This window comes from Belonocnema kinseyi, chromosome 9, assembly GCF_010883055.1.
Source record: "Belonocnema kinseyi isolate 2016_QV_RU_SX_M_011 chromosome 9, B_treatae_v1, whole genome shotgun sequence".
NCBI classification, from domain to species: domain Eukaryota; kingdom Metazoa; phylum Arthropoda; class Insecta; order Hymenoptera; family Cynipidae; genus Belonocnema; species Belonocnema kinseyi.
In genome coordinates, this window is record NC_046665.1 from 48,659,365 (window position 1) to 48,674,885 (window position 15,521).

General features: G+C 30.4%; 1 protein-coding gene across 2 annotated transcripts in view; it reads right to left on the reverse strand.

The window, feature by feature from the left end:
• LOC117180885 (obscurin) overlaps positions 1-15,521 on the reverse strand; it is a 250,331-nt gene that overhangs the window by 210,348 nt on the left and 24,462 nt on the right. For both annotated transcript variants that reach the window (XM_033373460.1, XM_033373459.1), the window contains exons 2-3: positions 9,351-9,398; positions 8,860-8,948 (exon numbers count right to left, since the gene is read on the reverse strand). In XM_033373460.1, the coding sequence (XP_033229351.1) occupies positions 8,860-8,948; positions 9,351-9,369 (108 nt within the window). In that variant the 5' untranslated portion in view covers positions 9,370-9,398. The remainder of the gene's footprint in view (positions 1-8,859; positions 8,949-9,350; positions 9,399-15,521) is intronic.

Below are 15,521 nucleotides of genomic sequence, written 5' to 3' on the forward strand. Positions count from 1 at the left end.
ATATCCGAGACCAAGGCCAAGCTGGATAAGTATTACCCGGACTCTGCACCGTCGGTTGGAACGATTCATAAGTGGTTTACCGAGTTTCGTTGTGGCCGTACGTGCACAGTTTATGCTGAACGATCTGGGCGCTCAAAAGAGGTCACTACACCAGAAAATGTCGAAAAAATCCATAATATGATGTAGAATGATCCCAAAGTGAAATTGAGAGAGATAGCTAATGCTGTAGGCATATCATTGGAATGTGTGGGCAATATCGTGCATTCAGTTTTGGGTATGAAGAAGCTCTGCGCGCGATGGGTGCCGCGTTTGCTCACAATGGACCAAAAACGAATTCGTGTGACAACTTCCCAGCAGAATTTGGCATTATTTTCGCGTAAGCCGACCGAGTTTTTGCGCCGATCCATAACCATGGATGAAACTTGGATCCACTACTACACTCCTGAGTCAACGCAACAGGCAAAACAGTGGGTTCCACCGGGCCAAAGTGCTCCGAAGCGTCGAAAAACGCAACAATGGGTCCGAAAGGTTATGGCCTCCGTATTTTGGGATGCACATGGCATAATAATCGTGGACTATCTTAAAAAAGGTAAAACCATAACCGGATCATACTATTCATCATTATTGGACCGGTTGAAAATCGTAATCGCCGAAAAAAGACCGCATTTGAAGAAGAAAAAACCGCTTTATCATCACGACAATGCACCTGTTCATTCATGCTTAGTTGCACAAGTAAAATTGCATGAAATCAGCGTCGAATTGGTTCTTCAGCCACCGTATTCACCAGACTTGGCCCCCAGCGACTATTACTTGTTCCCTAACCTGAAGAGATGGCTCACCGGTAAGCGTTTTTACTCAAATGAGGAGCTCATAGCTGAAACTGAGGCGTATTTTGGAGACCTTTCGATCGAGTACTTTTCGGACGGTATCAAAAAGTTAGAAAATCGTTGGACTCGCTCTATCGACCTAAAAGGAGAGTATGTTGAAAAATAAAACCGACTTAGGCCAAAAAAACGTCTCCGTGTTTCATTTTTCAGGGACTTATCAGACTGCCTAATATCATTGTTTAAGACAACAAATGAATACGTTATATCAATATTATTTTTCATGGAGGAAATAAGTGCCATGAAGTGTTGAGAGATTATCGACTACTTCAACAGTATTTTCCTCAACCTTAGGCCCCTAAACGTCTCTAAGAAAAAGTGCATTTTTAATGAAAATGTAATAAAAGTTATTTTTTTTAGAGAATTATTTTGATTGTACAATCGTTATAATTTAAGAAAATAGGGCATTATTAGAAAAATCTGGAAAGGCCGTGGCAAGTTTTCCCTAGGTAGGGTAATCACCTCTCAAAGCGTTACAAGCCATGTGGAGCCCATGTCAGTTTACTCGAATAAAGCCACGCTGTAAGGCAAACTGGTCAGAATACCTTGTCACAAAAAATGCATTTTTTGACCAATAGCTGAACTTGATGCAAAAAAAACAAACATTTCGAATTTCGACCAAAAAGTCAGTTTTCAACCAAAATTGGAATATTAAAATTTTCCGTTTTAAATTAAAAAATTTTTTAATTTTATGAAATGTTTTCCTCTGAAAGCGGCTTTCGTTTTAGTTAGTCCGTTAATCCGTTTAGTTAGTTCGTTTAGTACTCCTTTTTATCTTTCATTTCCATTTTCGATCATCCCGAATAGATTTTTTTCCCGAGATATTGCAGATCAATCCGTTATACTTTTTCCTAAGGAGGGGAAGTGAAGGGAAGTGAAAGAAGAGAAAGTAAAAGAAGTGTGGAGAAGGAAACTACGAAAAATGAGGGTAGAGGAAATAGGAGGAGTGAGGGTAGGAGCGGTAGAAGCAGTGAGAGAAATAAGGGGTGGCGAATTAGGGGGAGGGAGGTAAGAGGGGGGAGGAAGGCCGGTAAAGAAGAGTGTTGGCTGGAAAAATAATGAGAGAATGAAGTAGATGATGAAGAAATGAGGAAAGTAAGGGAAATTGTAGTTTTAAGGAGCGTGAAGGAGAATTAAGAGAGGAGAGGGGAAGTAGGGAGACTGAAGAAAAATAAGAATTGTGTAAGGGAAAATTAAGGGAGAGGAAGTAGAGAAAGTGATAGGGAATTATGGGAGCTGATATAAGGGAAAGCTATGAGAGGCGATCTAGGGAAAGTAGGCAAGATTAGGGGAAGTTTAGGGATGGAAAGTAGAGAAAGTGATGGAAAATTATGAGAGGGAAGTTGAGGGAAAATATGGGAAGTGAGAGGAAATAAGAAAGAGTAGTAAGGGAATTATGGGAAAATAAGGTTAGGGAAGTAAGCGAAGGTGACTTAGGGCAAATAAGGCAGGGGAAATAAGGAAAGTAACGGGAAGTAGGAAAACGGACGGGAATAAGGTTAGGGCAAGTAAGCGTAGGGAAAGGAAATGAGATGAACGATACTAGGGATACTGAGAAGGTAGAGATAGTGAGAGGAGGGAAAATGGGGTCTACGGTCGTGAGGAGAAATGTGGGGTATGGAAGTAGCAGAAGGGCAGTAATGGATGGAGAAATGAGGAGGGAAGTAGATGAGGAAGAAGTTAAGGAAGTGAGGGGAAGCAAATGTTGAAGTATCGGGAGGGGAAGTAGAAGTGGAGTGGGAAACTAGAAGAGGGGAGGGGAATTAGGAAAATTGAGGTCATAAAATATTAATAGTAAGGTAAAATAAAAAATTAGTCAGGGAAAAAATCAGGAAATTTTGAAAATGAAGTCTTGCGGCTACCCTGGTTATACATTAATCTAATAGGATTAATGATGCAATTCGTCAGGGAAGTGCTTAAATGCATCTTTTATGAATTATATACGAATATTTCACGGATAAAATTGAAAAATGATCCGATTAAGAGGAAACTCGAGCGTATGCGTTGCAGAAGGGATTAGATAGCAGTAGAGAGTTAAGGTCTTGGCACTGGACCAAGTTTTCACCTATACCTTCACGGTGGTTGCTTTGGTTTTAGTTTAATTTAGATGGTGGTATCATGACGTAATGTGTTTGGAAAGGCACTCGTCTTGTTAGACGCCACTTGACCGAGTAGTTCGGGTCGTAGATCGCTTCTCACTTTTCTCGGTGCAATTTACACGTTTGCAGAAATTCGAACATAAAATCGCGTAATTTTAGTTTACAAGAATTTATCGAAAGTCAAATTAAAACATAAAAATTATGGCTTAAACTGGCTTTCTGCTGACCAAAAACTAGTGCGGTACTGAAATACCACTGATACTGACCTGGTACCCGTTGTTGTCCATAAACATACAATCTTCCAGAGACATTTTAAAGACGTATTTTTAACATAAAACGTTTTTAGAACATTATTTGGTCTGACTTAGGACAGTTTTTTAAACGTTCAAATCTCGCCTTTTGACTTGTACGTCCAAGAAACGTTTTTAGGACGTTCCAATTACGTTCTAAAATTTTGTGCCTACTGGGCCAGTACAGAACTTCCATTTTTAACTTAACTTCTACAGATTTGCTGCAAAATCCCAATTTCAAAATTCCGTGACTTTTCCTTGACCAGCTTTTCATTTTTTCTGACCTTTATAGATATTTTTCAGGAATAAAAAGAACCTTGCACCTAGGAGATCGATAATGTTAATGCAAAAAAATGTTTTGTTTTTTCTGAATTTATATTAAAGTTATTTGATTGGTACCATATTCAATTATTTCATTGAATGTGAAACGTTTTAGATTGCAAGTCGGAATATATTGCATTTTCAATTAACGATTTGAATTTTTAACCAAAAGAGATCAATTTGCAACGAAAGAGTTGGGTTTTTAACCCACAAAGATAAATTTTTAAACACATGATCGAATTTCCATATTCAAAAGAATAGAATTAAGCCAAACAACCACTTAATTTTTACCAAACAGTTGAATCTTCAAACCGAAGAGACGATTTTTTTATAAAACAGTTACGATGGTTATGATTTTTTAACAACATTGGTAAATCTTCAAGAAAATAATTGAATTTTCAAGAAAATAGTTGAATTTTGAACTTAATGATCGTATTTTTAAATAATGCAGAAAAATCTATAAAAAAATGAAATAGTTCAATTTTCACAAAAAAAAAGATTAATTTCATACTAAAATGATAAATCTTTATAGCGAATAGTCAAATTTAAAAAATAAAAAGTCGTAGATTTTTAAGTAGAAGAAAACGAGTTTTCTACCAAACGGTGGAATTATCAACGCTAAGGGACCATACTTATATTACGTAACAGCCCAAGGAGGGAAGTCTAGACATTGTATTACGATTAGTTATGGTGGGGGGCAGGTCCTTCACTCATGTACATAATTTTCGTAAATCCGTTTCGGTAGAACATTAACTTTTTGTTTAAAATTCATATATTGTGGCTAGTAAGCCAACTGAAATCTTTTTTGGATGAAAAATATTTTTTCTGAAAATTTGTCTTCTTGATTTAAACATAACTCTTTCTTAGTAGAAGTATTGCATTTCACTTAGATAAAAATGCAGCTGTTTGGTTAAAAAATCAACTATTCGCTGGAAAATTTGCGCTTTATTTAAAATATGTATTTTGGATAAAAATTTAAATCTTTTTTTTTAAATACATCTTTTTGTTTTGATAATTCACCTGTTTAAGTAGAATTTTTATTTTACTTGGACAAATATGCTACTCTTTGGTTGAAAATAAAAAAAAAATTCTACTATTAAGTAGGAAATTAGCTTATTGTTTACAAGTCTTATTTTGCTCTTTGAAGGTGAACTGGAATTTTCTTTGGATGAAAATTTAACTATTTTTTTAAGATTGTCTTTTTGATTTTAAAATTCACCTGCTTTAACAGAAATTATATCTTCCTTGGATAAAAACACAATTATATGGTTGTAAATTCAATAATTTTGTTGAAAAGCCATACTTTTTGATTGCAAGTTCTGCTGTTGTGTTGGAAATTTAACTATTTCGTACAAAAATTACTTGTTTAAATGTAATATTAGGTATTACAAAAAGAACTAAAATCCTTTCTGGATGAAAATTCCACTTTTATAAAACCAGTTTTCTTGTTAAATTAAAAACTCATTTGTTTTAATAGTAATTTCATCTTTCTTGGATAAAAATTCAACTGTTTGGTTGAATATGAAGCTATTTTGTGAAAAAGTCATACTTTTTGGTTGAAAATTCTATTGTTTTCTTGAGAATTTAACTTTTTCGTAGAAAATTTACTTGCTTAAATGTAATATTTTGGTATTGAAAAGAAAACTAAAATTATTTCTAGCTGAAAATTCCACCATCTTAAAACCATTTTTAAAAAATAAAAATTCATTTGTTTTAAGACTAATTTCATCTTTCTTGAATAAAAATTCAACTACTTGGCTGAAAATGAAACTATTTTTTAAATAAGTCATACTTTTTGGTTGAAATGTTTACTTTTTTATTGATAATTTAACTATTTCGTAGAAAATTTGCTTTTTGTTTAAAATTTATAGTTTGGTGTTGAAAAATGAACTGAAATCTTTTCTGGATGAAAATGCAACTTTAAAAAAGACTTTTTCTCTGCTTTAGTACAAATTTTATCTTTCTTGGATAAAAATGCAACTATTTGTTAGAGAATTCAAGTATTTTGTTAAAAATTCATCCTTTTTGTTTCAAAAAATTCGTCTTTTTATATTGGAAATTTTATTCTTTCTGTAGAAACGTAATGTTGGTTGAAACTATTCAACTGTGGTGGCCGAATAGTTTTGTATAGAATAATTAATTAATTTCAATAATTATTTATCTTTATACTGTATTTCTATTTCTGATTTTTCTCTAGCAACCTTGTATTTTTAGTATTTGAATAATGCAATAGTTAAGCCAGCATAACTAGTCAAGTAAGGTTCCACAGGACGACACGAGAGAATTTTCGAGACTGGAAAATGCGAGAAGAATTAGGAAAAGACAGACAATGAAAGCAATAGGCTATCTCTCTCTAAGGTACAGAAGGTACATAGGTACTTGCGTTTAGGTCCGAGCTCAGTCTTCTTTCGGCCACCTTACGACCCTTACTCCTGCGACGCTTGTCATAGAATAGCAATAAATTTCTGTATTAATTGGTAAGATTTGTGCAATTATTAAAATCTGTAACACCCCCTCACAACTATTCAAAAATGGATATTTTGATCGAGAAAATTAGACTGAAATCTTTCTTAACAGAAAATTCAACTATTTTTCATTGAAAATTTATTTTTTCGATTTAAAAATTCATCTTCTTTAGTAGAATTTTTTTTGATAAAAGTCGTCACTTTTTGGTTAAAAATTATTCTTCTTTGCTTGGGTGTTCAACTATTTTGTTTAAAAGATTGGGTTGAAGAGTTTGTTAAGAAATCATGTTAAAAGTTTAATTATTTTGTTGGAAATTAATTTTTAAAATTTTAAATTTAACTAGTAGGGTAAGAGTTAAACTACTTAAGTTAACTGAAAATGTAACTTTTTCAATTTTCTAAGACTTATCTTTTTTTTTGTTCAATTTTGTTTGATAAAAATGCATCACTTCCATGGAAAATTAATTATTTACTGAAAATTCACATTTTTTGTTTGAATTTTCTATGTTTGTAAAGAAGATTCGTTTTTCGGCTTTAAGGTTTAACAATTTAGATAAATTTTTCTTTCTTTCTTGAGGGACAAATCTTTATTTATTGAAAATTCTACTTTTTGGTTTTAAAATTCTATTTTTTACAAATAAATTCTAACACTTTTTGTTAGGAATTTATCTTTTTATGTATGAAAAAGTCTCCGGGAGGAAAGGTCATTTAAATAAAGTAAAAAAAACTCGTATTTTGAAAAAATGGCAATGTTTCGGACCCAATGTGGTCCCTTATCAAGCCTGTTGAAATATAATTTATTTAATATACGAACATCTTAAACAAAAATAGAAACATAACATATTTCCATTAAGAAAATAAAAAATGAAATATAAATAATCAGATTTTAGTCGATAACAAATGATAAAAAAGTAAAGAAGAAGAATAAAAAATTCTATGAGTTTTATTTTAAAAAGTCGAAAGTAACAAAAGTAGTCATTAAGGTTAAATAACAACAATACATGTGTAGTCAATAAATTATGATAATAAAGAAATAAATAAGATCTTCGATGATAATAAATGATCAAAGCGTGACATTAACAATGGAAAGTGTAGTCAATAAGTCGGAACAGTGATAAAGTAAATAAATAGTGGATGAACAAAAATTTACCTTAGAACGCCAGTTGAGAAATGAGTAAAGGAGACACTTGAAATTCCGTGTTGGTATTAAAAATAAATATGGATTTAGTTTTATGGTTGTGAAAATGGAAATGTGAGAAGTCCAAAGAGAATCAGTAAACTTTATCAATGTGTATTTGCTAAGATACACATTGATGGTTGAAAATAACCTATTGGATTTTAATGTTAGTTAAAGTTAACATCAAAATACCTGTGTAAAAGAGAAAATATAGAGAAAATTAGACAAATACAAAAATAATATGATAACTGACGATTGTTTTATTAGGTTATGTTCGAAAATTTAAGCATTATGAATTTAAGCACAAATAATATCTTACCAAAACATTTTTCAATTACCGGACATCTTCATAAAACTGGACAATCCCATATTTGTTCTCAAATGTGAAGTTATCTTTTTATGATGCAAATTCAACTATTATGTTAAAAATTTAATGATTTTGTTGGAAATTCAAGTAATTTGTTAAGAAGCCATCGTTTATAGTAGAAAAAGATAATTCTTTGCTTAAAATAAATATAACTAATAATTATGTAAAGTAATATGAGGGGGGGGGGGTAGAAATATTTTGTTACGGTTTGTTACAGGGAGGAGGAGCGGTCTTAGAGAGGGCCTATAATCCGTTGCGTAATTTCAGTATGGCCCGTAAGATATGAATTGTCAACAAAAACGTTCATTTTCATCCAAATAGGTAATTTTGAAACTTAAATCGATCAATTTTTAACCAAAAATGGAATGGTGCCATTTTGTAGGTTAAGAAACTGATTTTTTACAACAACAAAAAAAACATTTCAACCAAAGAGATGAATCCTCAACCAAACATATTTTTTTAACAAATTAGTATAACTTTCAAACACGTGTATTGTTTCATTTTTAACCAAATAATGTGTATTCTCAATGAAAACTGTAATTGTTGAACTTTTAACTAACAGCGATACATTTTTAGCGAACAATTGAAAGATTAAACTTTCAGTTAGAAAAAATAATTTTAAATAATCAAAAAAATGTTTGTTCAATAACATAGTTGAATCTTCACCTAATAAAATGAGTTTTTAAGAATCTAGTTCAACTTTCTATCAAAAAAGAATTGAACAAAGTACTTGGATTTTCCCAAAAATAATTAAATTTTCAACCAAATAGAAGAATTTTTAACTAAAAGAGATGCATCAGGAACGAGAAATATGAAAGTAGACTTTTTAATTAGAAATAAATAAATTGTAGACAAAAATAGTTTGATTTTCTTATTGGTTTCTATTAATTTAGTTTAAATTTAAGCAAGAAAACGAGAGAAAGGGGAAGTTTCTGAAAAACAGGGAGAAAAAAAGAAATTATTTAAAAAGAGGAAATAGGGGAGAGAGAGTGTGAAGTCTAGACAACAGTTATACAGAATTTTATGAACTTAAACTTTAGTTTTTCAAAAAATAACTGACTGTTTTCGGTTTTCCCTGACTTTCCCGAACCAGTCTAAAATTCCCTGAATTTCCTGACTTTCCACAATTCCCAGATCTATAGCAATCCTGTTCTATTTTTCAAGATAAAGTAGTATTAACAGATTGTTCTTATAGCAAACAATAATTTCCAGGAACAGAAGTTTGGTCTGATTACGATTTAAATTTTTAGACTCACTCCGGAAACTCGTTCTATTTGCGTTGAAGTGACTTCCTGCAGAGTTGCAGACCCTCGCACCAAAGTCCGACTCAAAGTTGCAGAAAATTCTGAAAGTTAAAATATTTCGATTTTTTAAATTAGATAAATCAGACTACAAGGAATAAGTAATTAATTTTTTATGTTAAATTTTACGAATTACTGGTCAAATAATTTTCTGGAGAAACGAAAAAAATCTGAATCAGCCTGGATATGAACCGGAAACGCCACTATTCAGTGGAGTGTTAACCAATTGCGCCAGTGGGGAGTCAGTAGATATTTTCTCGCTTCTACGTTCTCGCTTCAAATCCGGGCCGAGACACATTTTTCCCCGTTTCTCCAGAACATTACTTGACCAGTAATTGGAAATCTAACATTAGAAATTATTTAATCAATTACCCTGGTGAAAAAAATAACATCAATACTCAAATACCAGGAAAAGTATTAAAAATTCATAATGGCAATATTCTTACCTGTTTTCCTACCGGCCATGACGTTAAGAGTCACGACTCGTCATTATTCTGAAACACACCAAATTTCAAGGCCTTAATTAATTAGTTTCATGAAAATTAAATACATACTACATTTTTTTATTTACTAACATCATCAATCGTACGCTACAGACTCGGGTGGTTTTTCAATTTGAAGGGAAAAATAATTTAAAATTTAAAAAAATGTCGAATAATTATTTATTTTTTAAGTTTATTGTTGTGTTTAATTGATATTTTAACGAAGAAAAAAATTAAATTTAATACACAAACACTTAGAAAATATGAATTCTTAACGAAAAATATTTAATTTACAACCAAATACATGTATTTTATACGAATAAGATTAATTTTTAACTAAAAGTTACAAAATCTGAACCAAAAATGGAATAGTTACATTTCCATTAGAGAGAAAGATACAGAAAGATAAATTCCCAACAAAAAATGTAATAGTATATATTTCAACTAAAAATGCTTCTGATATTGTAAATCAAAAACAGTTTAATTATACCAAAAAATACGAATTTTCATTAAAAAAATTAAATCCTCAACCAAAACAGATTAATTTTCCAAGAAACAGCTTCCAGCTACACGGATAAACTTTCAACTAATTACCAACTAACTTTCAACAAATTAGTTTGACATTTAACCAAGCAGTTGCATTTTTAACAAAGAAAAATTAAATTTTAAAGCAGTTGAGTTTTTAATTTGTTCACCACAATAGACGAATTTCCTAGAAAATAGTATAACTTTTGTAAAAGTATGGAGGAAGGTATATAAAATTTACATTCGGAACCAAAAATGGAATTGTTACGTTATCATTTAGAAAATTAATTTTTACAACATAAGAACTAATTTGTAACAAAACAGTTAAATTTTCAACTAAAGATGAATCTTCAACCAAAAAAATTATTTTTAAAGAAAGTATTTAAACAGAAAACTAACATTCAAGCAATAGTTACATTTTTTACGAAAGATGAATCTTCACAAAAAAAAACAATTTTAAACAAGTAGTTTAACTTTGAACCTAATGTTTTTAAATTAAAAAAAAATTCTCAACATAAAATATCATGGTTGATATTATAACTAAAAAATATTTTTATATTAAACAAAAAAAGAGTTTAATTCTTCTGTAAAAGGCGATTTTTTCTTTAAAAAACCTAAATTATTAACAAAAACAAATTAATTTGTAACCACGCAGTTGCATTTTCAATAAAAAAGTTGAAATTTCTATCACAAGAGGTACATTTTTAAACTAGAAAGACGACTTTTCTACCCGAGAGTTAAATTTTCAGCCATAAACGATTTTTCAGTCGCAAGAAAGAAAAAAAATCGAACCAAGGAGATAAATTATCAACTGAAATATTTAATCTTTAAAAAATAAGAAATAAATTTAAAATAAATTAGTTTAACTTTTCACGAAGCAGTCGAATTCTTATCTTAAAAAGGTTAATTTTCAAGAACTTGCATTTTTTATTTTGTGGACCAAAAGAGACAAATTTTCGACAAAATAGTTTGTTTTTTTAACCAGACAATATGGTAATGCACCCAATTGTTGGCAGGTGAGGGCAAACTTCAGGCTTTGAGAAAGAAATTAATGTCCAAAATTTTATGTGTGATAAACGTAATAATAATAATATGTACAGTGCTAATGCAATAGAGTATCAAATTCTAAGCTTTATTTAACTCAATGTATATTAGAAACTGAAAAAATATATTAAAATTAGCTCATTAACCTAAAAATGCAATTCTTGGCAGGGTTGACGCAATTCTTGGCAGGGATGGCCCCAATTATTGGCACCCTAGTCATATGAAGATGAAAAAGTGAAGGAATCAGATCAAACTAAAATTTAAAAGTATCACTATTACGTGAATAGTAAAGAGAAACATTGTTTATCAATTATTTTTCATTTATAAACAAATAATCTCGCTTAGACTACTTAATTATCATCATCTATCAGTGCAAGTTTAGAGGTTGTAATCCTCGGCTTCCCAGTGGGCACAAAATTCGGCGACGTCTTTACGATATCGTTACGACATATGTACGACAACTTTACGACATCCTATGTCCATGTCGGTACAGTGTCTTTACGATATCGTAAACGAATCGTCAGATCATACGACATATTTACGATATCGTAAAGACGACTTAACGACATGGACATAGGATGTCGTAACGTTGCCGTAAAGATGTCATAACGATGTCGTAAAGACGACGACAAATTTTGTGCCCACTGGGTTCTTTTGACTGCTTTAACAGAATTACGGTTTTTTTTCGAAAATTAATTTTCTTTTTTGTTAGTGTCTTTAGCTTTTAACTTTCTTTTTCTAGTAACTCCTTCTGCATAATCAATAAGATCGTCAATATTTGAAAATTGAATTTTTTAGTTCATAGTCTTTTTGTTTCTAACTTTTTTCTATTTTTATCTTCTTGGGCTTTTTCTGAAATATAATTTTGCCGTTTTCGCTTTTGCTTTTTTCCTTAATCTTAGTTTTATTATTCTTTTCATTTGATTTTTTCTCATTGCTAACCTTCCCATGCCTGCGATATTAAAACGTAGATGCATTTTGCCTTCGTTTTCCTTCTTTTTCGTGTTAGGTTGAAATCGCTTTTCGTCTCAAATCTGCTGAATCGTGTAACCCGGTAATAAGCGTAGAATAGAGAAAAATTAATATTTTCAGACAGTTTTCTATTCTCCCAAAGAGAACGTGTTTTCAATATTTTTAATTCCTTCGAAATGTACCGGTAACAAACCTCACAGAGATATTTTTTATTCCGCAGAAGTGGTCATATTTTGATTTTATTTAATTCCTTCTAATTCGTTTACAAAATATATGTAATAAGTTGTTTTGATTCCTTCATGCGGAATGCAAGTTCTGAAATTTTAATTCTAACCAATACAACTCTGCCTCTCTAGAGTTTAAATAAATTATTAAAATATCAATTTGAATATTTTTCGAATTTGTAAGTTATAAAAAGATTTAATAATGAAAAATAGGTTAAATAAATGCTTTCGTTAAATTTTACTAAGTCGATAGAGAGGAATAGGATTTGCACTATTTCTGTTCCCGTTGGGGGATTTTTAGACGGAGGAAAAATCGCGTATTCATAGGAATAAAAATTCTTAATTTTTCTGTATTCAACGCTTATTACCGGGAATATTTTATCAGTTGCATGCTAACCTGAAAACTGGTTACTAAACACTTCTTTTCTCTCTACACTACTTAAATCAGCCTTATTATTATTTAACACATCTTCAGAAGTGTTGAAAATTACAATCGAGATTCTTTTTCTATATGTAAATCAGGCAGTAATTTTGTTGGGCATATTAGTTGTGAATGATAACGAACATTACCATACTTCTTCCGATTGCCAAGAATAGAAATCATTGCGAAAACCACGAAGTAGTATAAGCCGATAAGGAGACCCCACTCCCGGAAAACTTGGACGCGTGAATTCGGATTTAATTAGTTCGCATTGCTCATAGCGCCTCTTGCGGAGAAACGCAAAACAGAGAACATTCTGAAAATTCTCTGATTTTTCCTTGACTAATTTTTCATTTCAAATCATTATTATTCAAATACTAGCATTTTAATCTTCTGCTACTTTTAACATAGGATATTTTATAAACGGAATAAAACAGTATTTCATATACAAATTTAGAATTTTTTAAATTTATTTCAAACAAAAGAATGTCTTCTACTATAAAAGATGGATTTTTAATAAAATACTGGATTTTTCAACAAAATCATTGAATTTTTAACATAACAGTTGAATATTCAACCTAAAAAGACAAATTCCCAACGAAAAAGTGCAGTGTCATAGTTACAAAAAGGATTTCAAAACCAAAAATACGAATTTCTAACAAATAAAGATCTTTAAGTCAAAAAATAAATAAAAGTTTAATGTAAATTATTGAACCTTTAAGCTAAAAGACAAATAACTGAAAAATATTATTCTTAAAAAAATGGAAAAGGGACATTTTCTGTTAAGAAATTAATTTTAAACCAAAAAAAGTATTTTCCACTAAACAGTTAAATTTCCAACCACACATAAGCCTTTAATCAAGAAAAAAAATGGTAAACAATGTAGTTTCACTTTTACCTAAGTGGTTGAATTTTCAATTAAAAAAGATTATTTTTCAACAAAATAATTAAACTTCCACCAAAGAGTTGAATTTTCATCTTAAAATCTAAATCTTTAACAAAAAAGTGATTTATTAACAAAGTGATTCATCCAAATCTTTTAAACAAATTACCAAGTGGGCACAAGCGTTAAGGAACGTCTTTAGAACGTCTTAAGAATGTCCTAAGTCAGTCCATATAATGTTCCATAAATATAAAATGTTCCAGAGACATTTTAAAGACGTATTTTGAACATAAAACGTTTTAAGAACATTATTTGGTCTGACTTAGGACAGTTTTTTGAACATTAAAATCATGCCTTTCGACTTGTGCGTCCAAGAAACTTTCTTAGGACGTTCCAATCACATTCTAAAATGTTGTGCCCACTGGGTAGTTAAATACTCAAGCAAAGGAGAATGATTTTCAATCAAAATATTGCATTTTCATTTTTTTAAAATGAAATTTCTTCTACAATAGATAAAGTTTTAAATCAAAAAGACAAATTTTCAAAAAAAAGTTCAATTTTCTGTTGAAAAAGATTTCAGTCGAGTTGTCACGATAAAAATATGAATTTTTAAACAAGAAATAATTCTCTAGGAAAAAAATGAATTTTCATTTCAAAAAGACGAATATTTAGCCCAAAAGGGATGACTTTTTAACAAAATAGTTGAATTCTCTACCAAATAGATGCATTTCTTTCCAAAAAATATTCAATTTTGTCCTAAAACAGATGAATTTATAATAAGAATGTCAAATTTTTTTGTAACTGAAACTTTCATCCAGAAAATATTTTAGTTTCTTTTTTAACACCAAAATATAAATTTTCAACAAAAAGTAAATTTTTGACGAAATAGTGAAATTTTCAAGAAAATAGAGTTTTCAACCAAAAAGTATTACTTCTTAACACAAAAAAATTAATTTCCAACCAAACAGTTGCATTTTTATCTAACAAAGAAGTCATTTCTGCTAAAGTAGGTGAATTTTAAAATAAAAAAGATAAACTTTCAACAAATTTGTTGAATTTTCAACCGAACATTTGCATTTTTATTTAAAAACGATGAAATTTCTCCGAAAAGAGATGAATTAAACAAAACAACCTTTTAAAAAATAGTTAAATTTTAATCCAAAGATGTTATATTATCACAATTTTAATATTAAATTGTTCAGATTCGAGATCCTTTAATTCAAAATAAGATTGTTTAATTTCAAACGCTTTGAATTATAATTAAATGATACAATTTCAACTACTTTCTAATAAAATTGTTCATTAAAAAAAATTAAAATCTGAAGTTTTTAAATTTGGGACGCTTTTAATTAAAAATAGTACATTTTTAATTCCTTTCAATTTTGTAAGCTTTAAATTAGAAATTATAACATTTCCAAACTTTCTAATAAGATTGTCTAATTTTTAAAATTTAATTAACATCTCCAGGCGTCCTAACGATAGGATGCCAATGCACGCGATCGACTAGATGATACTTAACCAAAAATATAAACAATAAAAAGCTAACCAAGAAGTAAGCACTAGAAAGTTTTAGATCGCGGAATTGAACAAGATGAAGCTACAAGTTGGCCAAAACTAGAAGATGCTCGCTCGCTCCATCAAAACATTAAAGTGCTATCTCGGGCGAGCAAAGCATGAAGGTGCTACTTCTCGCTTATAATCTAAACGCGAGAAGTGACAACCTTCATGCTTTGCTCGCCCGAGATAGAACTTTCATGATTTGAAGAAGCGAGTGAGCACCTTTTAGTTTTAGCCAACTTCTAGCCTCATATTGCTCAATTACGCGAGCAAGACTTTGTAGAGGTAACTTCGAACGTTAGGACGCCTCGATCTGTACAATTTCTAACGTTTTTAATTAGAAATAATACAGTTTTCAAAACTTTTATTTCAACGCTTTTCCGCAAGAGGCGCTAAAAACGATGCCAACTAACTACCAGGTGTATACATATGAAACCGGTATTTTTTCAAGAAAAAAACACATTTATTTCAAGAGAATGATAACAAATATTTTATTCAAAGTATGCGCC